Source organism: Podarcis liolepis (assembly GCF_965112155.1).
Source record: "Podarcis liolepis genome assembly, chromosome: 14".
Classification (NCBI taxonomy): domain Eukaryota; kingdom Metazoa; phylum Chordata; class Lepidosauria; order Squamata; family Lacertidae; genus Podarcis; species Podarcis liolepis.
In genome coordinates, this window is record NC_139569.1 from 4,070,506 (window position 1) to 4,092,515 (window position 22,010).

Genomic DNA, 22,010 nt, shown 5'->3' on the forward strand with positions numbered 1-22,010 from the left:
TACGTATTAAATGCATATCCCCTTTGGTTTCCTTGCATGAAACAGGAAGCTGCTCCCAAACCCATTGGTTGAGGACGAATTATTACGGACATGCCGCCAGAATGAAAAAGAACTGGAGGGTTTGCCATGCCTTTACTCCTCTTTGGAGGCCGATGCCTGGAGCAGCATTGAGGACCTCCTGCGGATCATCAAGGAGAAGGTTTGGGAAGAACAGCAGAAGACCATCTGGATCGACGAGGATCAGTTGTGAAGCCCAACAGGGGGTGCGGACAATGAGGAACTAGCTGGTCATTTCAAAGAGCTGCGCTGGAGGCTCTGAGATACCTCTGATGTAGAGCCCTGGTTCCATCCATAGCAGTGGCAGGGACTCTCGACAACTGGCAGAAGGTGGAGCATGAGAGAGGAATCAAAGGCTCTGAGTGCACAGCAATGGACATCCCAGATGCCTCTTTAGGATTTTGACCAGGATCTTGTCACTCAGAGGGGTTGACACTTGCCTCTTCCGGAGCAGCCGTGACTGAAGGACGGAGATCTCAAAGAGAAGCTCAAAGCTTCTTGCTTAAGTTCTCAACATGGGAGACACACTAAGAGGGCTTCTGCAGTTGCTTGGAAGAAGTGGCAGCACCCCTTGCCACTCCCTGCACTGACATAGTCTCTTTGGAGAGGCCCCACATGCCGACCACAAATGAATGTATTCCACAGAAGAGGTTTCGGGCTGCTCAGCGCTTATATTTCACTACAAAATGCATAACCAGTTTCATGCCAGGTTGCCACCACTTCCACCAAAGAACTCAAAATTCTTAGATCCCTAACGTCCTACTCTTCCCTCCTGCCCCCCATGGCATCATAATGTCCAGAGTTTCCCCAGGTTTGGGAAAGGCTGTTTTGTGCTACTGCGTGGAATACAGTGGTACCTCAGGTTACAGATGCTTCAGGTTACAGACTCTTCAGGTTACAAACTCCGCTAACCCAGAAATAGTACCTCGGGTTAAGAACTTTGCTTCAGGATGAGAACATAAATTGCGTGGCGGCAGCGGGAGGCCCCATTAGCTAAAGTGGTACCTCAGCTTAAGAACAGTTTCAGGTTAAGAACGGACCTCCAGGATGAATTAAGTTCTTAACCAGAGGCACCACTGTACTCTGCATTTTTCAGTTTTCAGATAGAAGAGTCATCAATCTTGGAAAAGCAGAAATATTTCACATACTTCATCTCTGCAAACATTCACATTCCCCCCCCCAACCCTGTTCTGCATCATGGCTCCCCACAGCAGGGGCTGTTGCAGCTTTGGCAGAGTTCTCCCACCCACCCCCTGGCTCCGACGATGACTGCCGCCTCCTCTATAGATTAATAATATGTGTGATGCCACCCAGTGAGCAATACACCCCCGTGGTCCCACCCAGTGAGGGATCACGAAGTGCAGGATGGCTACATCTCGGCATAGCCAATCAGCTGCGACTGTGTGACGACATCGCCAAGGTCCACAGAGAGCAGGGCAACACAAATGAATAGATGGGTGTATCCCTAAGGAGCGTCGCAAGCTTGCTGCAAAGGGGAAGGCCTTTCTCAGCACTGCCAAAAACGTTGACGAGAAACGGCGAGTGATTTAGCCAGAGCTCTCCTGTTTAAACCAGCTGAAGTCCATAGTGCAGATATGCCAGGCATAGGCAAACTCGGCCCTCCAGGTGTTTTGGGACTACAGCTCCCATCATCCCTGACCACTGGTCCTGTTAGCTAGCGATGATGGGAGTTGTAGTCCCAAAACATCTGGTGAGCTGAGTTTGCCTGAGATATGCCTTTTGCCTTAGGTCACATTCACACCTGACATAGCAAGCGCTGTGATTCCTCTTTAAACTGTCATGGCGTGCCCCAAGGAATTCTGGGAGCTGTAGTCCATGAAGGATGCTGAGAGTTGATGGGAGATCGCCTCTTCCCCTAAAAAAACTGCATTTCTCAGAGCAGTGTAACAGCCAATCCCGCTTCCCAGGAAAGTCTGGGAATTGTGGTTCTGGGAGGAGAAGAGGGGTCTCCTACTAACTCTCAGCACCCGAAGGAAATGAGAGCTCCCAAGATTCTTTGGTGGGAGCCATGAATGTTTAAAGTGATATCACAGTGCTTTGGCCTTAGAAACCTTGGCTGTCTGTAGTATAAACAGAACAGTCCGCCAGGCCCTCCAGCCATGTGCTTCTATGTGCCTGTGCACCTCAATGGGCTAGAATAAATTAAGGTTGCACAGCTGCGCCTGGCAGATTGTGCCCTCCGCGTTCAGTCACCGTGCACTCTCCCCGTCCAGCCCTTTGAAGAATACAGATTGCCACGGGCTTTGGAGCTGGCAGCTAGAACAATTCCCCCACTTTAAAAAATCTTAAATTAAGCAGTGAGTTTTTCCACATGCCCATAGCAAGCTGCCTTGTCACTTGACATATTTTCTTCTATATAAACATTTATGAGCACATAAAAATAACAGGCTCTTTCGTTCTTTCTGTCTCTCTCTCTCTCTTTTAATAAATTGCACCATTGGAAATGCTGCGGTTTTTAGTCCTTTCGCTGATTGCAACAGGCTGTGAGCTGAGAGGGAAAGATGCAAGGAGTTCCAAAATAACTCAAATGTGGTTTTGGTAAAGTTGGTACCTGCACCGAAGAGGAAGGAAACCTCAAAGGTTATTTATAAATGTATAACTGGTTAGAGCATAGTGCTAGTTAGAGCATGGCGCTGATAAAGCCAAGGTTGCAGGTTTGATCCCCATATGGGACAGCTGCATATTCCTGCTTTGCAAGGGGTTGGACTAGATAATCCTCAGGGTCCCTTCCAACTCTACAATTCAGGGGTGTGGGTGTGTGATAGATAGATAGATAGATAGATAGATAGATAGATAGATATGGTCACAAGGTCATCAGTTCGAATCTGCACAACAGGGTGAGCTCCTGTTGCTCTATCCAAGCTCAGGGCAAATAGATAAATAGGTGCTTATGTGGCGGGAAGGTAAACAGAATTTCTGTGCGCTCTGGTTTCCATCATGGTGTTCCCTTGCACCAGAAGTGGCTTAGTCCTGCTGGCCACATGACCTGAAAGCCGTCTGTGGACATACGCCGGCTCCCTTGGCCTGAAAGCAAGATGAGCGCCACAATCCCATACAGTGGTGCCTCGCAAGACGAAATTAATTCGTTCCGCAAGTTCTTTCTTCTTGCGAGTTTTTCGTCTTGCGAAGCACGGTTTCCCATAGGAATGCATTGAAAATCAATTAATGCGTTCTTAGGGAAACCGCTTGCCAGGCTGGCGGTGCGGAGAAGGGCTTTTCTCCGCACCGCAAGCCTTCAGGACAGGTACGGGAACAGAGGGGAAGGCGCGCAGCGCTTCTCCTCTGTTCCCGGGGCTTGCGTGGGAGGAGGGTTTTTCCTCCCCACCGCCAACATTCAGAACAGCATTCTGAATGTTGGCGGTGGGAAGGAAAACCGTCCTCCCACCCCAAGTCTTCAGGACAGCCATCCGATGCCGGGCTGCGGGAGGAGGCGTTCCCCCCCCCCGCCCGGCATTGGAGCTTCGTTCCGATGTCCGGCGGCGGGAGGAGACGTTCCCCCCCGCCGGACATCGGAGCTTCGTTCCGATGTCCGGCGGCGGGAGGAGACGTTCCCCCCCCGCCGGACATCGGAGCTTCGTTCCGATGTCCAGCGGCGGGAGGAGACGTTCCCCCCCCCCGCCGGACATCGGAGCTTCGTTCCAATGTCCGTTGGAGGGAGGAGACGTTCCCCCCCGCCGGACATCGGAGCTTCGTTCCAATGTCCGTTGGAGGGAGGAGACGTTCCCCCCCCCGCCGGACATCGGAGCTTCGTTCCGATGTCCGTTGGAGGGAGGAGACGTCCCCCCCCGCCGGACATCGGAGCTTCGTTCCGATGTCCGGCGGCGGGAGGAGACGTTCCTTCCCCCCCCCCCGCCGGACATCGGAACGAAGCTCCGATGTCCGTTGGAGGGAGGAGACGTTCCCCCCCCCCGCCGGACATCGGAGCTTCCTTCCGATGTCCGGCGGCGGGAGGAGACGTTCCCCCCCGCCGCCGGACATCGGAGCTTCGTTCCGATGTCCGGCGGCGGGAGGAGACGTTCCCCCCCCCGCCGGACATCGGAGCTTCGTTCCGAAGTCCGGCGGCGGGAGGAGACGTTCCCCCCCCCGCCGGACATCGGAGCTTCGTTCCGATGTCCGGCGGCGGGAGGAGACGTTCCCCCCCCGCCGGACATCGGAGCTTCCTTCCGATGTCCGGCGGCGGGAGGAGACATTCCCCCCCCGCCGGACATCGGAGCTTCGTTCCGATGTCCGGCGGCGGGAGGAGACGTCCCCCCCCCCGCCGGACATCGGAGCTTCGTTCCGATGTCCGTTGGAGGGAGGAGACGTTCCCCCCCCGCCGGACATCGGAGCTTCGTTCCGATGTCCGTTGGAGGGAGGAGACGTTCCCCCCCCCCGCCGGACATCGGAGCTTCGTTCCGATGTCCGTTGGAGGGAGGAGACGTTCCCCCCCGCCGCCGGACATCGGAGCTTCGTTCCGATGTCCGGCGGCGGGAGGAGGTCCGAGGACAGTGGGGAAGACGCGCTGCGCTTCCCCGCTGTCCCGGAGATTTCCCTATGGGCTGTCGTCTTGCGAAGCAAGCCCATAGGGAAATTCGTTTTGCGAAGCGCCTCCAAAACGGAAAACCCTTTCGTCTAGCGGGTTTTCCGTCTTGCGAGGCGTTCGTCTTGCGGGGTACCACTGTAGTCGCCTTTGACTGGTCTTTACTGTCCGTGGGTCCTTTACATTTACACACACACACCCAAAAAAAAAAATGAATGGTAAATGATGCTTTGTGCTGGCGAGGTGGGATTCAGCATCTGCAGTGATAAAAACAAACAAATTAGACAGCTTATCTTTACCAATCTGCTTTGGCCAGCTAATCAAATGATTTTGTATTATATAAAGCCAGGATTGTGCAGTTCAGCACATAAGGGATTTGTCGCTTGTAAGAATTCCCCACAAACTTTATATCACGGTATTTGATTTTCCTTTGGTGCCAGCATGCTGGCTGGAGGCTAGCCCGTCAATCTTTCGCTTCCTCTCTCTCTCTCTCCTTCTCTATTTGCTATAGCAGAGAGCATAATTTGGGGAGGAGGAAAGTGAGAATGTTTCTTCTCCCTCCTACCAAGTTAAAATGGAGATTAGCCCCAGCGATTGTAAATGCATCAACAGCCGACTTAGATATTTCTCTGAGCAGATCCTGCTGATCTGTATTCATGGCCTTGGGTTGCCGTCGTGGGCCACATGATCAATCTACCTTACACACATCGAGTAGACTAATCATGGAGCTGCAGGAATGCAGAATGTTTGTATCATGCGGCCCAGCAGACCAGGCCAAGCTGCTGCTGGAAAATTAGGATTCTTGAGCAGCGCAATTTATTATTCCGTTCCGTGGAAGCTCATGGAAAGCAGATGAAGCTAACTGTGGGAGTGGAAGCATTGGCTTCAGCTGCTGGGGTCTAAAGATCATCTGGGACAAGGTAGCCCAGTATATAGTCCAGTATACCTGAAGGAGCGTCTCCACCCCCATCATTCTACCCGGACACTGAGGTCCGAGGTACTTCTGGCGGTTCCCTCCCTGCGAGAAGCCAAGTTACAGGGAAGCAGGCAGAGGGCCTTCTCAGTAGTGGCGCCCTCCCTGTGGAACGCCCTCCCACCAGGTGTCAAAGAGATAAACAACTACCAGACTTTCAGAAGACATCTGAAGGCAGCCCTGTTTAGGGAAGCTTTTAATGTTTGATGTATTACAGTATTTTAATGTTTTTTTGGAAGCCGCCCAGAGTGGCTGGGGAAGCCCAGCCAGATGGGCGGGGTATAAATATTATTATTATTATTATTATTATTATTGCCCACGAAGCAGGAGTAATTTTGCTTGGCTGCACCAAATTTTAAGTGAGATGAAGTTGCCAAAATATTCTCAAAATTCCCCTTGGAGTGACAACTTCGTGGTGCAGCGCATAGTTAAACCACAGGAGACAGTGATGGCTACCAACCTGAATAATAATACGCCAGGGGGGTGGAAGTTTATTATGCTTGCTGGTTTCCCATTTGGATGGCCTCTGTGAAAACAAGATGTTGGACTTAATGGGCCACCGGTCTGATCCAACTAGCTCTTCTCATGTTCTTAATAGAAGCAATAAAACTTCATGAGCTAGCTCATGTGTGTTCTGGGAAAGCAAAGAACTCCTGCCAATTTGCCTCTTGAAAGGATCTGTCATTCCTAAGCCAATTCCAAGGTCAGCATCAAGGCCAGCCCAATATATTTTGCAGCCTGAGGCAAAGGACAAAATGGTGCCTCCCTCGTTCCTCAGGCAGAAACCAACCACAGTGGCAGCTGAATTTTCCTTGGATGTTGGTGATGGGCATTGTCCTGCAGCACACCTGAGGACAGCAAGGTAAGTCACACAGCATGCATAGCTCTGTCCTACACCTCTGCCCAATGGTAGGGCCGGTACTGATTGGCATGGATGGGCAACTCCCATGAGCCTGAACCCCAGTAGGGAATCCACTGCCAAGAGACCCCTGGATTAGCTCCACTTCAGCACTGCAACTCTGCTTGTTCACCTGCCTCTCACTCTGGCCCAGAAAAAAGTTGTGGTCAGAAGGAGAATCAGTAGATGCCACTGCCTGCTTGATCATTGCCTGTCAAGAAAGCAGGTGGTGGCAACCAAGAGAAGGAGAAGAAGCACCTGGCAGCAATGATGTGGGGATATGGGAGACTGTGGAGCAAGGTTTGTCCAAGGACCCTCTAAAATCTGGAGCCACCACCATTCAGTCCCCTCCTGACCCCTACCTGAATATTTCATTATGCCACAGCACTATAGATATATCCATGCAACCTCCCAGTCCACCTTAATCACGTATTCCTTTGTTAGTAGCCTTCTTCAAGGGTTACAATACAAAATTAAGTAGCCTTAGAGGTGGATCCAGGCTCCCTTAAGGGTGAGGATATGGTACACGCCTTAACAGAGTGTCCCCAATACTCAGATCTGAGGACTCGTTATCTGGATCCCCAGCAATAGCACTTGGTAATGGCTCCCCTTTAAGGAAAACTCTATTTCTTTTTACGGCTGCAGATTATGACGCAACGTACAGAACCACCACATTTGTTAAAACAGGAGAAGCAAAAGCTATCGATTGCACCTGAAGATCACACAGGTTGCAATAAATTTATCGCCCCGTTTTAGTGAGGGAATGTGTACAAACAGGTTTTTTTTACGATAATGTACTCTGTATGCACTTGTTTTAATGCTTAATTTTCTTTAGTGATGCATGCATTAGTATGAGCGTATGCATTAGGCCTGATTGGCCAAAGAGCAATAAACTAGTCATTCAATCATAAAAATTCAAGGAAAAATACGGCGGAGGGGTGATGAGGATGAGCATGCTTGCTCTGCCCCATTCGTGGAGGTCAGCTATTGGCAATGGGGAGCCTTCTGCACTCATGGGCTCTATGTGTATTAGAACTCATCACAAGTACAGAAGACTTACTGATCCTGACGATCGTCCTGCATGCATTGGAATCCAATGGGGACAAGGGATTGAGCTAGCATGCTCATCCCTGCTCTGCTCCCAACATGTTTAATGTAACTTTCATAATGCCTGAAGAGGACTGGTCCCGCCTGCTACGTGGATCTTCTAGAGCAGGGGTGGCCAGCTCCCAAGAGACTGCGATCTAATCACAGAGTTAAAAATTGGCAGGGTTAAGGTCAAAGTTGTTCAGCTTCTTTGTGGGGAGCCAGTGATCTACCAGTGATCTACCACAGATGTCCAGTGATCTACTGGTAGATCATGATCTGCCTGTTGGACGTGCCTGTTCTAGAGTTTTCATGCCTCCCAGAACACCCAGGGCCACTGCTTGGAATGAATGTTTCTGAATTAGTTTTTTTAAAAATCTCTGAACTTCCTCTGAAAGCAGTTCCCATAATTACCAGGTCCATTCAGTTCATTTGGGGCTACAACTTTGAAAAAAATCCAGTTCATCTTCACATTTGTTCCAACCCTGCCTGTCCCCATGGGATTCTGGAGACCTGGGACTCAGCTACATTAGCTAAGAAAAAGCACTTCATATGTGTTGCTATAACACTGTGACACCAGTGGCACTGTGGAGTTCGGTTTTTGCCAACCCGATTTCTCACACAAAGTTTACAACGTGTTTAACTGAAACACTTCTTTGATGCGTCTAGATCCAGCCAATTGAACATCTATAAAGAAAGTTAGAAAGTAAAGTGTGGGGTGATTTTAAGGCTTATTAGGCAGCAACTGAGGTGCTGCTTTTGCTAAGGACTCTTAAGTTGCTAAGCAATTGGCAAGAAGGAATGTGAGGCATTTCCTGTATCATCCCTGCTGAAGAGATTTCCTGTCTGCCAACAGGAGCAGCTTGCAGTGAGGAGTACAGGTACAAAGCAAATGGTGCTCGGTGCCTTCAGCAACTGTGTGCCTGGCACAAATGAAAGAGAGCGAGCCTTTTCTAGTAGGGAAATACATTTTCTGACATTCTGTCTGTCGGGTATCTTTTTAATTGTGTGTGGCCCATTTTACACAGCACAACAGCTTGTAACATTCAGAATGCTGAATTATTATTATTTTGCCAAGGATGAACTTTTTATAAACTAAAAAGTTCACCTGGATGAATTTTAACTATTAAACTGGTTTGTTCTGTAAAAGGACAGCTTTGGACAGGAAGTAGTTCCCCTTTGGAAAAGTTGAATTTGAACTGGTTCCTTTAAAAAAATATGAAATTTCTCAGCACAGTCTAGTGTCCACAAAGAAACTCAACTGGATCCATTTGACACTGCTGTAGTGACTCACTACAGAGATAAGTTATGGTTCAGGGCAACCCAAAGGCAGCATTTTATAGTCTTGATTGTGGGATGAAAGTTTAGTCAATCAGCTGTTAAACTCCAAACACTTAAAAACTAATCAAGACGCTAAATCCTTTAATTGGATGGCAATCCTGAGAGAAAATGTTCAGCAGCTTTTGTATCAACAGAGTTTTTTAAAGGTTGTTTCAAATCTTGACTTTTTGGTATTCATATAGCTCAGAACTGAGTGAAATTGATGTGGGTTTTGCACTGTTCCCCCCCCCCCCCAATGCTCCACACGTTAAACACAGGAGATTTGCAGATTTGGAAGCCAGCTACTTCAAAACCCAAGTCCCGTGCAACTTCTATTAAGTGATTATTGACTCTGAAGTAGGTGTCACATCGATCTCACTGCTCTTTGAAACCAAAGAATGAGTTATGCCTTAAGGCTGCGCCATTTAAAAAAAACTGCTCCTGATGCAGCTTTTACAACAGAGTTGGGAAGCCTGGTGCCTTTTAGATGCTGATGTACTACAATTCCCATCATCCCTGGCTGTTGATCATGCTGGGCTGGGACTGATGGGGGTTTCCAGCCCTGCTTTGCAAAGCAAAAGGTTATAGTTTCTGTTTCTTTATTGCCCACCTTAACAGCACCAACAAAGTATGAGGGTACGATCAGATAATAAATGTGGCTTTCCTCCTATAAGCTCCTAACAATAATCTTTTCCATCTTCTCACAAGGGTCAGCTTCACTAATAAACTGGACTAGGGGGCTTGTATGTTGCTCCAGATTTTTCATTCTGCTTAAATTGCCTTCCCCTGTAGAGTATCCCAGGAAGGTAGCTCCATCAATCAAGGTTGATAGATCCATGGCAGATCCCATGCTTTGCTTGGAGAAGATCCCATGATCAGTCCCCAATAGCTCCAGCTAAAGGATCAGGGGGCTGGAGATGCTGTGGAAAACAAGGACCTGCTTAAGAATATAGTGGTACCTCGGGTTACATACACTTCAGGTTACATACGCTTCCGGTTACAGACTCTGCTAACCCAGAAACAGTGCTTCAGGTTAAGAACTTTGATTCAGGATGAGAACAGAAATCCTGCTCTGGCGGCGCAGCAGCAGCAGGAGGCCCCATTAGCTAAAGTGGTGCTTCAGGTTAAGAACAGTTTCAGGTTAAGAACGGACCTCCAGAACAAATTAAGTACTTAACATGAGGTACCACTGTAATAGAATCACAGAATAGTAGATTCTGTTGCCACCGAGACCATATAACACCTCTTCTGAAAGACCTACATTGGTTCCCAGTACGTTTCCGACCTGGCGCTGACCTTTAAAGCCCTAAACAGCCTTGGCCCAGTATACCTTAAGGAGCATCTCCACCCCCATAGTTCTGCCCGGACACTGAGGTCCAGCGCCAAGGGCCTTCTGGCAGTTCCCTCGCTGCGAGAAGTGAGGTTACAGAGAACCAGGCGGAGGGCCCTCTTGATAGTGGTGCCCACCCTGTGGAACGCAGACGTCAAGAAAATAAACTATTTGACTTTTAGAAGACATCTGAAGGCAGCACTGTTCTCACAGTGGCCAGCCAGATGCTGCAAAGGGAAACCGGCAAGCAGGATCCAAGCATGAGAGCCCTCTCCCCTCCTGTGGTTTCCAGTGTGATGGCCTGGGACTGGGGCTCAGACTCGGAACCAGAGGAATCTCAGTCCACACTCGATCCTTTGCCTCAGGCAGCAGCTGAACCAAGTCTGGGGCCTGATCCTGAAGAGTCCCAGTCTGCACAGGTTCCCCTGCAACAAACGCCAGCTAGGCCGAGTCAGGGGCCTGAGCCTGCCCTGGCTCCAGATGTGGGGATGACCTCATTGCCTTCAGCTGGGCCATCACTTACAGCTGCTCCACTACCGGTTGGGTCAGGGGAGGCTGAGGCGGCTTCTGGGTCTAGTCACCCACTGACATCTCCCAAGCTGCAGAGACTGAGGTCTGAGAGAAGGAGAGACCTGAGTACTTGCAGGAGGAGTGCTCGCCTTCGGGTGAGACAGGGAGGTGAGTCACCGGGGGATCAGGACCGGCTGTTACCCCGACAGAGATAAAAGGCTGTCGGATCCCTCCCCAGGTTGTGGGAGCAATGTTGCTCTTTGCCAGAACCCACCTGAGATCCTGTGCCTGACCTTGCCTGGTTTCCTGCCTTGGCTCTGTCAGACTGACTCTTCGCAGACCCCTTGGATTCGGGACTGGACCTGGACCGCATTACCCGGGTTACCCGCGGGCCCAGCACATCCAGCAACTGGTATTCAGAAGCATTTCTGTCTCTTATTGTGGAAGCAGAGCAGAACCATCACGGCTAGTAGACCTTGATAGCCTTATCGTCAATGAATTTGTCAAGTCCTCTTTTAAAGCCATCCAAGTTGGTGGCTATTACTGCCTCCTGTGGGCATGAGTTCCATAGTTTAACTCTTCATCCATTCTGGCGCAGTAGGCAAGATGTGTCATTGGGAAATAATAATAATAATAATAATAATAATAATAATAATAATAATAATAATAATAATAATAATAATTTATTATTTATACCCCGCCCATCTGGCTGGGTTTCCCCAGCCACTCTGGGCGGCTTCCAAAAGAATATTAAAATACAATGATACATCAAACATTAAAAGCTTCCCTAAACAGGGCTGCCTTCAGATGTCTTCTAAAAGTCTGGTAGTTGTTGTTCTCTTTGACATCTGGTGGGAGGGTTAAGAGGGTTTATTTTCCCTTCAAAAATGGTAATGCTATGCATATTATGATCATAATGTGCACATTATTGACTCACAACATTGGGGGGGGAAATACAACCCGGGACCCATCTAGTAGTATAATTATTGTTCCAAAACTCTACAAGTTTATTCCAGTCAGTGATAAAAGATTCCATTTCTACATTATGCTTTCTCGCGCCGACTTCCAGTGTCTCCAATTTGGCATCAGTTTCTTGGCCAACAAAAGCGACAGGGTTTACCATAGGCAGGACCCTGGAAGGAGGAGAGATCCCTGGCAAGTAAGGACAGACAGAATTCAGGCAGTGGCTTTTCGGTCTCCTAGTGCCACATCTGCAGTCCGGGAACAATAATACCAGCCTAATTTACAAGCTTGTTTTAAAGATTGCTGCGCCAATGTTTGTGCAGGGCACTGAACGCTCGAAAGCATTTTATAAGTGCCGTACATTATTACTCCAGAGCTTAAAAGTGCTTTTAATGTCACTTCTTAAAACAGCTTCAGAGAATAAACACAGCAACCCTGAGGCATCCTGGTTTGGCTTCAGGTATGAGCTTTTTAAGACCCTGACTCTGAATTCAGTTTGTAACAACTAGGAATACAGGCACAGCCGAGTCTTCTTTTCTAAGTTCACCTTGCCTGTCATGGTTATCTCTCTTTTCCTGCTGCAGAAACCCTCTGATGTTCAGATCACACACAGCCTTTTCAGGGTGGCTTACATCCACCATTAGTTGACACAGAAAAGTTTAAAAAACAAAAGTGAGAGATGATTCAGCCTCGTATAACCAGCATGCTTAACTCTAATTAATGCATGGAGGGGTTAAGACCATAGAGTAAGCTAACCTGCCAGTCTTAGCTAGGTCACACCCACTCACCTTGGGAGGAAGGAAGGGTTACCAAAGCCTTTTGCTCTCTTTCCGCCATGTGAACTGACCAGTAAGGATGCCTGAGCTGGATTCTCCAAGCTTAGACAGTGTTGCTTTAGCAAACCATCTTTGCGTTTCTATACGTTTGAAACTAAATTGTACTGCCTGTCTTTTCTTGCTGCGGTATGTGAAAGCACACAAATCTGACCTTTGAAGAGTTTGTAAGTAAACCACGTTTAACTTACCAAACATGTGGTCTTTTTCTATTCTAAGGGGGAATGGGAACTTTGAAGAAACTTAAAGGAGGATATTTTAAAGGTTTAACAGTGTACATTTCCACATTTTACTTTGATGCATATTTTGTGGTTTTAAATCTCTGTTGGGGCTCTCGCACCAAAGAGTACTTGCCCCAAACCTGGATCTTGGCATCCAGGAAATTCTCCTTTTGTTCTTTAACCAAAATTACAAGTACTAAATACCAACAGAAAGTTCCCTATAAAACCATATGGTGCGTGATAGAAAAGCCATTTGAGTGCAACTCTCTGTCCCAGAGTGACTGCTCCATCAAGTCATCTGGCAACTTAGAACAAACAGCTGTACTGATATTATTCTAAACCGTGGAAGGTGTGCACAGGTAGGAGAGAGAGAGAAGTCACTCTCCATCAGAGCAGGCTCATCCTCAGCCAAGTCAGAGCCAAACCTGAGCAGCCAGAGGGACATTGGGAATTATTATTATTATGGTTTTAATAGCAATACATCCAGTGCTTTTTTCTGCCCCTAAACATTTTGTGAATCTAACTTTGGCCTCATTGAGGGGCAGTATTTCAATATGAGTAGGAAAATGAGAGTACCCCTAAACATTTTTTTAGGAAAAAAGCACTGAACAAATCTCATCATCAGGTTTTTCAGGTCAGGAGCATCTCAGATGGCCCAGCCCAGTTCTTTTTCCTTCATCTGCACTCCTTCCCACCACTAAGCCCTGGAGACGGAGGTTAATTGGGAGAGGGGAGGCAAGAGGGGAGGAAGGCAGCCTCCCCCCACCTCAAGATTCGATGCAATAATTTGAAGCTGGCTCCTGCCAGGCTGAAGGTTGCAAGCTGCATGTGGTTTTCTTAACAAAACAAAAAAATTAAGGTGCCCATGCCCAACTGGGGATTCAAGGCCTTTCCCTGACACCAGAGGGAGCCAGGCATATCTGGAGACTTCAGCTCCCAGTACGTTTCCGAGCACAATTCAAAGTGTTGGTACTGACCTTTAAAGCCCCAAATGGCATCGGTTCTGTATACCTGAAGGAGCGTCTCCACCCCCATCGTTCTGCCCGGACACTGAGGTCCAGCGCCCTTCTGCCCTTCTGGCAGTTCCCTCCCTGCAAGAAGCCAAGTTACAGGGAACCAGGCAGAGGGCCTTCTCGGTGGTGGCGCCCGCCCTGTGGAACACTCTCCCACCAGATGTCAAGGAAATAAACAACTATCTGACTTTTAGAAGACATCTGAAGGCAGCCCTGTTTAGGGAAGCTTTTAATGCTTAATAGACTGTTTTATTTTAATATTCTGTTGGAAACTGCCCAGAGTGGCTGGGGAAACCCAGCCAGATGGGTGGGGTATAAATAATAATAATAATAATAATAATAATAATAATAATAATAATAATAATAATTTATTTATTTATTTATTTAGGTCAACCCTGGAGTTGGCAACACCATTCATCATGGTGGAAAAGATGGAGATCAGTGCACCTACTGCCCAGGTGCAAACTGCAAATGGCTCTCCCTCCTTAGGATTATTTATTGTCAATCAGAGGACTCTTATTTGTGGCCACCCTAGGCTGTTGACTCAATATTCTAAGCATCATCCTGGCTGAAAACTAATGCGTTGCTAGCCTGGATCAAAGGGGAAGCATGAGACCAAAATGAGTGGAAAGGAAACAGGAAGAGACACAGCCAAGATGACGGGAGAGTGCAAGGAAGTAGCCAGGTGAGGCCAGTCTAGGACTGTCGTCCAGGCAATGCCTCTCACCTGACCTGGAAGAATTTATAGCCTAGGTTGATGAAGGAGAACTTTTGGACCCATTTCTGTGGTAGTGGAGTTGGGATGGCTTTTCCACACTGATTTGTCTTCTTCTTTAACATGCTCCACGCTGGGCCCAGAGCTGACTTCATGGTCGTTCCATCTCTGATAACCTTGGGAGACTGAGCCATCGTTTCAAAGTCAGCCTCCCTCCAGCTAATGACAGCGTTTTGCCAGCCTCTCTTCCCTCCTTCCTTTTTGGACGCAGAAGCCAGCAGTGCTTCCCTGGCCCCCAGAGCCATTGGGAGGTCCTGCTCATTATCAGATTGCTCGTTATTAATCAAAGCAGCCACAATGAGACAGAGGAAGCTGAAATGCGGCGCGGCTGGTGCTTCGTTTGTTCCCATCGATTTTCCCATCACTGTTTATTACCAGTATTTACTTTGCAAGCCTCCAAAAATAAGCCGCACAGCATGATGGGGCACGTTCCCCGAATTCCTCTGCTAAACGGCCTGAGCGCTGGCTTATTTCCACAGTGATAAGAGCAGCCGGCTGGGATCATGAGCTCTGTGCGTATGAGGCGAAACATCCTGCTGTTTTTGTGTAAAAAAAAATGGGCTACTATTAAGCAACAGTTACTCAGAGCTGATAACACAGAACTTGGCGGCAGCATCAATAAGCCTCTTGCATGTCTTGATTCTGCAGAAAAGACATTGGATGTGGTATCGGTCACATAATGCGGTTTCCAGAAACCTCAAATTTATTTTTAAAAAAAACCAAGTTTCTAGTCCTCAGGACATGCTTCAGTGTTCTGCATAGCTCGCTGTTCCTGCTCATGACTATCAAAACCAGAATAATGTAAAATAGTGGATACTACTGCAATATGCAAAATGGATAACATGAACATGTGCTTGATTTACATGATTTATTCAAAATTATGAATCATTTCCCTTAACATTTTGCACAGAATACACATACCCCTGGCTATGTTTCCAAGGTGTTTGGTAACCAATAGGGCTGTTTCTTAATTAAAGACGTCTTAGTAGATCAATAATATGAGTTTCAGTCAGTTCATTTGGACTTTCAAATACATTTCTGTCTTGCCTTCTGTGTTTCTGTAAGAGCATGCTGGAAGTTAATGGTAAATAAAGCTTTATTCCTTTCTTTTTCTTCAGAATTTCTTTATTGGTTTCGGAATATAAAAATACTAAGGTTAGAAAGAATAACAATAGAGAACATTTCAGCAGGAATTACTGTCATTGCTTACAATCCCGTTCAATATTATGTATAAATTTCATTAAACAGCTCTGATCTTGTTGCAGGTATTAGCCCAGATTGGTCAACCATGTTTAGCTGGGTCTGGTCATAGGATTGCAAAAAATTTTCTTCATAAAAGTATACCATGGGATGGCACCGTCTGTAGCGCCTGATGCTCTTAACCTCAGGGCTGTGAGTTCAAGCCCCACAGCAGGTAAAAGATTCCTGCATTGCAGGGGCTTAAGCTAGATGACCCTCAATGTCCCTTCCAATTATACAATTGTATCTTGACATTTGTCCCATCCAGATCCCTTTCTCAATGCTCTTAGTTTATGCATTGGTGATGGCCAAACTCAGCCCTCCAGCTGTTTTGGGACCACAATTCCCATCATCCCTGACCACTGGTCCTGTTAGTTAGGGATGATGGGAGTTGTAGTCCAAAAACAGCTGGAGGGCCAAGTTTGGATATTAGCAATCAAAAGGCAACAAGAGGAGCCACAAGATTATTGTATAACACATTTTTTTGTCCATCAAAGATAAGCAGCAATGCCAACAAAGGATCAAAAAGTGAAGATTGTTGTTTAGTCGTTTAGTCGTGTCCGACTCTTTGTGACCCCCTGGACCAGAGCACGCCAGGCACTCGTGTCTTCCACTGCCTCCCGCAGTTTGGTCAATCTCATGCTGGTAGCTTCGAGAACACTGTCTCGCCCTCTGTCATCCCCTTCTCCTTGTGCCCTCCATCTTTCCCAACATCAGGGTCTTTTCCAGGGAGTCTTCTCTTCTCATGAGGTGGCCAAAGTATTGGAGCCTCAGCTTCACCTGGAGGAGGAACCGGCAAGCCACTCCAGTATCCCTGCCAAGAAAACTCCATGGACAAAGACAACAGGCATATAAAAGTGAAGATTAGGAAGTAATTTTATGAATCTCTTGGAAAAACTGCCCTCCCCCAAATGCAGCAATATCTGGACATAACCACCACATGTGGGAAAAGGTATCTCATTCCCCACAATTGCTCCAACACAATGGGGAAAGTGTATGATTAATTCTATGGAGGATGTTGTGAGAGAGGCACCAATGGTATTTTATGTTTATAGAATTATCTCTTATTCTAGCAGAAACAGATTTCAAATGGGTATTTTACTCTATCTAGCATTCGACAAATCATCATTTATCCATAGTTGAAGATCCTGTTCCCAAATAATTTTATTACTTATGAATACATTTGTGCTTAGTCTTTTCACGCAATCTGGCTGCACCTAAGGGTCTTTTCTAACGCGAGGTTTGTTGGTTGGCAAAGAAAAATAGGTTTTAAAAAAGGAGAATTCCCTGGTTCCAAGGTCCAAGTACTTTTTGGAGAGAAAAAACAGATATTTAAAATCACAAAACATACAGCAAAGTAAAGCATGGAAATTTAGGCCATTAAACCTTTAAAATATGTCCTACTGATTTCCTTCCGAAGTTCCTGTCTTACCTTAGCATAGAAAGATCACATGTTTGGGAAGCTCAAAATGGTTTGCTTACAAACTCTCCAAAGCTCAGGTTCATGTGCTTTTCCATACAGCAGTCAGAAAACACAGGCAGTAAAACTCGGCAGTGGTGAAAGTTCCTAAATTATTGGTAGAGGAACACAAGAAAGGGTGGTTAGAGCCATGTGGTCTGAGCTTCAGCAACCAGCTCCAAGATCCTCACAAACTGAGTTTCTCAGGTAAACTAAAGGGTGAACAAAGACCTTAAATATCTTCCACCCCAGGCAGGGAGGAGTGACCTAGCTAAGCCTAGCAGGACAGTTTACTCTGCAGCATTAACCCCTTTGAGCATTAATTAGACTTAAGCATGTTGGTTATCCCACAAAGTTATTCTCCTTATGTAGCTTTTCCTGTATGTCTTGTGAATTTGATTCCATTAGGATTCTGTGCTTTAGTATGCCATCCCCATTGGGGTTAACTCAGGTCAGAGCTAGAGGCCTGGCAACCCTACCATCATCCCCGACCACGGGCCATACTGCCTACAGCTTATGAGAGCTCAAGTCTAACAGCACAGGGAGCCCCCATCCCTGCTGTAGATCATGGGTAGGCAAACTAAGGCTCGGGGGTTGGATCCGGCCCAATTGCCTTCTAAATCCGGCCCGCGGACGGTCCCAGAATCAGCATGTTTTTGTTAGGATTATGATGTTCTGTTCCACCTAAACAGATGTATGGAGCTGTCACATGTCTGTTTACATTCCAGCACAGCTTGCTGGGTACTTCCGTTTGTGTATTGCTTTTGCTTTGTGCTTCCTCCTTTTGCTTAGACACGAAAGAGAGCAGACATGCTTTCTTCGTCTATGAACTATGCTGAATAAAATGCTTGTAAATATGCTTTATATATGCCTCTGTCTGCCACTTCCGTTGTGAAGAGTTATTCACTCTGCTGATTAGAGCATGCTCAAGTTTCTGAAGGCTTCTGGAGCTATGAGTCGCTGAGTGATGCTGTTCCAAGGGAGACCGGAGTTTGCCCAGCTGCCGACCGGTGGGCTGGAGTCAGCAGGGGGCCTGCGAATAACCCCCGTCTCCCAGGAGGGGCCTGCCTGGTGTTTTTACATGAGTAGAATGTGTATTTTTATTTAAAATGCATCTCTGGGTTATTTGTGGGGCATAGGAATTCGTTCATTATTATTTTTCCAAAATACAGTCCGGTCCCTCACAAGGTCTGAGGGACAGTGGACCAGGCCCCTGCTGAAAAAGTTTGATGACCCCTGCTGTAGATGCAACCTCTGGGAGCCTTCAGAGGCAGAGGGACCTAGAGAGAAATGCTGGAACATTGTCCACATGACCTGTGAAACCGCCATCTCAAGAGGTGATGATGGCGAACAGGATTGCCGAGTTCAGGGGATGATTGAGAACACACAGAAGAGGCAGGAATATCAATAGCTATTAAGCAAGGTGGTCTGGGAATGTGCGTCCATAATGAGTATTTGGCGGCTCGCTGGCGGTCAATAATAGGGAGCAGACTATTAAGTGACTCCATCTGGAACTAACTACCATCAGGAACATTAACAGGGGCTGTGCAAACCATTGGCCTGAGCAAATAAGGCTCGCTTTCCCTTCTGAACCAGCTGAAGTCAAATCCAACCAGATTCCTTGGGGTTTGTTTGTTTTTCTCCCCCTCCAACTCCCATAACTTTTGTCCTTGGGCTATACCCAATAATAGTTTTCTTGCTGGTTTTCAGGAGTAGCAGGATGGATAATTGAGCAAATGTACCATAGGGCAGCAGGCCAGAAGGGGTTAACTGAAAGCTAAGTTGATCCCATCAGCAGAGCCAATTCTGGGGTCACCGTGGGCTGGAAGGAAGGCTGGGAAAGACCGGTCTGAGGCCTTCATGTTGTAAATGTGTTTTACAAGTGCAAGCTTTGTGACTGATGGGAGGAAAGAATAGAGGGGGGGGGTGTGCAGACACACACACACACACACACACACACACACACCAGCAGTGATGGATGAGACCAGAACCAGGTTTGAAAAGCTGGAGCAGACACAATTCAACGGTATCGATCAGAGACTGGAAGCATTAAATATCTTTGTTAATCTGGCACTGGTTTCATTCATACTTTATTGTTATTATTACTAGGGCCCATAATTTATTGCAGTTGGCTTGGAACGCTGACAACTGGTTCACTCTCTCTCTTCCTCAAGATTTTTTGTCCTGTGCTCTTTTCTCTTTCTGCATTTATAGCAACGGGAAAGGAAAATAAAAAGACTTGTTGAGGTTTGGGTCTTGGGAGTGCGTGTGGTTTCCTTTGGAAGGATCCTAGCTCCCCCTACTGCCGAAAGCAGCCCATGCCTTGCATCCCAGACGATACCGAGTCGTGGAAATGTAGGAAACACATTTGGAGGGCTTAGGTAAAAAAGCCAGAAGGGTTGGAGAGGGTTGGTGGATCCTTCTGTGCGGCTTAGTCTAGAGGTGACATCCTTTGTTCGCACAGTTTTAGCCAGGCAGGCAGAGGGGTAGAAAGGTCAGGTGGTACCCGGTGTGGAAAATTTCTTGTCACACCCCCCCCCCCCACCCACACACACACACATTGATTTTTATTTTATTTTATTGCCTGCAAAAATACTTTTACGTTATTTCATATTTTCTTACAAAGGAATGTGGTTTATGGGCCTCTGATAACAAGGAGGCAACTGTGGACAGATACTTGAATCTACAGGATGGATTGTGTTTTGGCTCCACTGAATTGAAATTTCAGCCTTCACGACATATGAAAATGGCCAGGTAAACAGTTTCATAGAGGAGGGTCAAGATATTAACTGACAGGCATGAAATTTCAGATATAGCTATATAATCCCAAGTGTAGTAAGATCAGACCTTTGGAGCAGGCATTTTAAAAATAAAAGTTTTTTATGAACCACCCTAGTAGGGCAGTAATGGTTCCTTTTTGACACCCCCCTCCATGATGGAACCCGGGGTGACCCGCCCCCCCTTCCTAAGTCCCTGTAGGCAGGGAGCACTCACAAGAGGGGTCTGCAGTGTTCCAGCTAAAAACCTCCATGCGTGTTTACTGTCTCGTGCTGAGCACATTTCTGGATGGTTTCATTCATGCTTATGCATCATTTGATTCTGTCTGCTTGATGACTGGTAGCTGTGAGCCATCTGACACATTGTGGAGAATGAGGAGACTCTGTTTGCTGCAGCTTGGAAAAGGTCATAATTTAGGAATTTTGTCTAGATGCCATCTTGGGGCCCGGGGGTCCTCCCCTCTAAACCTGTGCTTTTATTTTTGTAAGAATGGCTTCTGCAGAAAAAGAAGTCCTTCTGCTAAGTTAATGGCTCTAGCCAGGTCTGTTAAGTATCAGCTTTGTTATGTTAAGCTTGGAGCAAAGTGTTCCATAGGAACTATTAGCTGAAGATTCTGCTCCTGGCTGGAGGTGACGCCATTAATGAGTGGTCCTAAAAAAGAATCTGAGCAGCACATTGCTAAAAGCATTAAGACCATCCAGACCTTGTTTAAAGACATTAATGGCAGGAGAAGTTTAGGGAGGCGGCTGGACCCTTGGATGGAAAAGGAGGGTAAGGAGATTGCAGAGAAGCTGAATGAATTATTTGCATCGTTCTTCACAGCAGAAGCCGTAGGGCAGATCCATGGCTGTCTAGAATTTCATGGAGGAAAAATAGGATGTGAATGTCATGGATAAATAATAAACAACACATCAGGAAGTGGGTTTTGCTAAACAATGCTCTATGGTGCAATACAGTAGAATCCTAATCATGTCTACTGGGGTACATCCTATTGAATTCAATGGGTCTTACTCCTAGCCAGGGGCAGATCTTGATAATAAGGCACCCAGAGTGAGGGCAATATTTGGTGCTCCCCCCTAAATATTACTTATTTTTACAATAATTCATTTCAGTACAGTTGCTTTTTAAAGAATCGTCTTAGTAGGTACCTGTAGAAATATAAAGTAAAGGTAAAGAGACCCCTGACCATTAGATCCAGTCGTGACCGACTCTGGGGTTGCGGCGCTCATCTCGCTTTGTTGGCCGAGGGAGCCGGCATACAGCTTCCAGGTCATGTGGCCAGCATGACGAAGCCGCTTCTGGCGAACCAGAGCAGCGCACGGAAATACCATTTACCTTCCTGCTGGAGCGGTACCTATTTATCTACTTCCACTTTGATATGCTTTTGAACTGCTAGGTTGATAGGAGCAGGGACTGAGCAACGGGAGCTCACCCCGTTGCGGGGATCGAACCGCTGACCTTCTGATCGGCAAGTCCTAGGCTCTGTGGTTTAACCCACAGCGCCACCCGCGTCCCCGTAGAAATATAGGTGGGTATTATTATTATTATTATTATTATTATTATTATTATTATTATGCACCCCCTTGGTTCTGCGCCCTGTGCAGGGAAACTGCCCACAGCACCCTAAATCCAGCGCTGTCCTAGGTAAGTGTGGTTTGGATTCCAGCCTTACTTTTTTCTATGTGCAGGGAGCAGTCAGAATCGTGGCTCCTCATCTGTAGTCTGAAGTGGTAGAGTCCAGATTTCTCTGCACCACACACACATCTCATTTTGCCATTGCACTCTGCATAATGTGTAGATCACCCCTGAATGCGTGAACCAGCTCAATTGAAAAGCCTTTCTAGGGAGGCAATATGGAAATTCTACCTGCGCTATTAGCTCCATGACGGCCTATCTGGTTGCACAAGTCACCATGGATGCGGCAGTGATAAATGTGTAAATCAGTCCTAGGGAAACCTGTGAAAGCTAGTCTGAAGAGAAAATGGCAAAATGCAAAAAACAAAGCAAAAAAAACC

At 47.0% G+C, this 22,010-nt stretch overlaps 1 protein-coding gene across 4 annotated transcripts in view; it reads left to right on the forward strand.

Moving 5' to 3' along the window:
* The window catches only part of CARD11 (caspase recruitment domain family member 11), a 335,243-nt gene that overhangs the window by 90,909 nt on the left and 222,324 nt on the right, over positions 1 to 22,010 (forward strand). For 2 of the 4 annotated variants that reach the window (XR_014518978.1, XR_014518979.1), the window contains exon 24: positions 46 to 935. Coding sequence is in view for 2 of the 4 variants with exons in the window: in XM_083474687.1 (XP_083330813.1) it covers positions 46 to 250 (205 nt within the window). In the remaining 2 variants the exon portion in view is untranslated. Of the gene's footprint in view, positions 1 to 45; positions 2,523 to 22,010 lie in introns of those variants that run through there. The other 2 variants (XM_083474687.1, XM_083474686.1) reach the window with 1 other exon arrangement.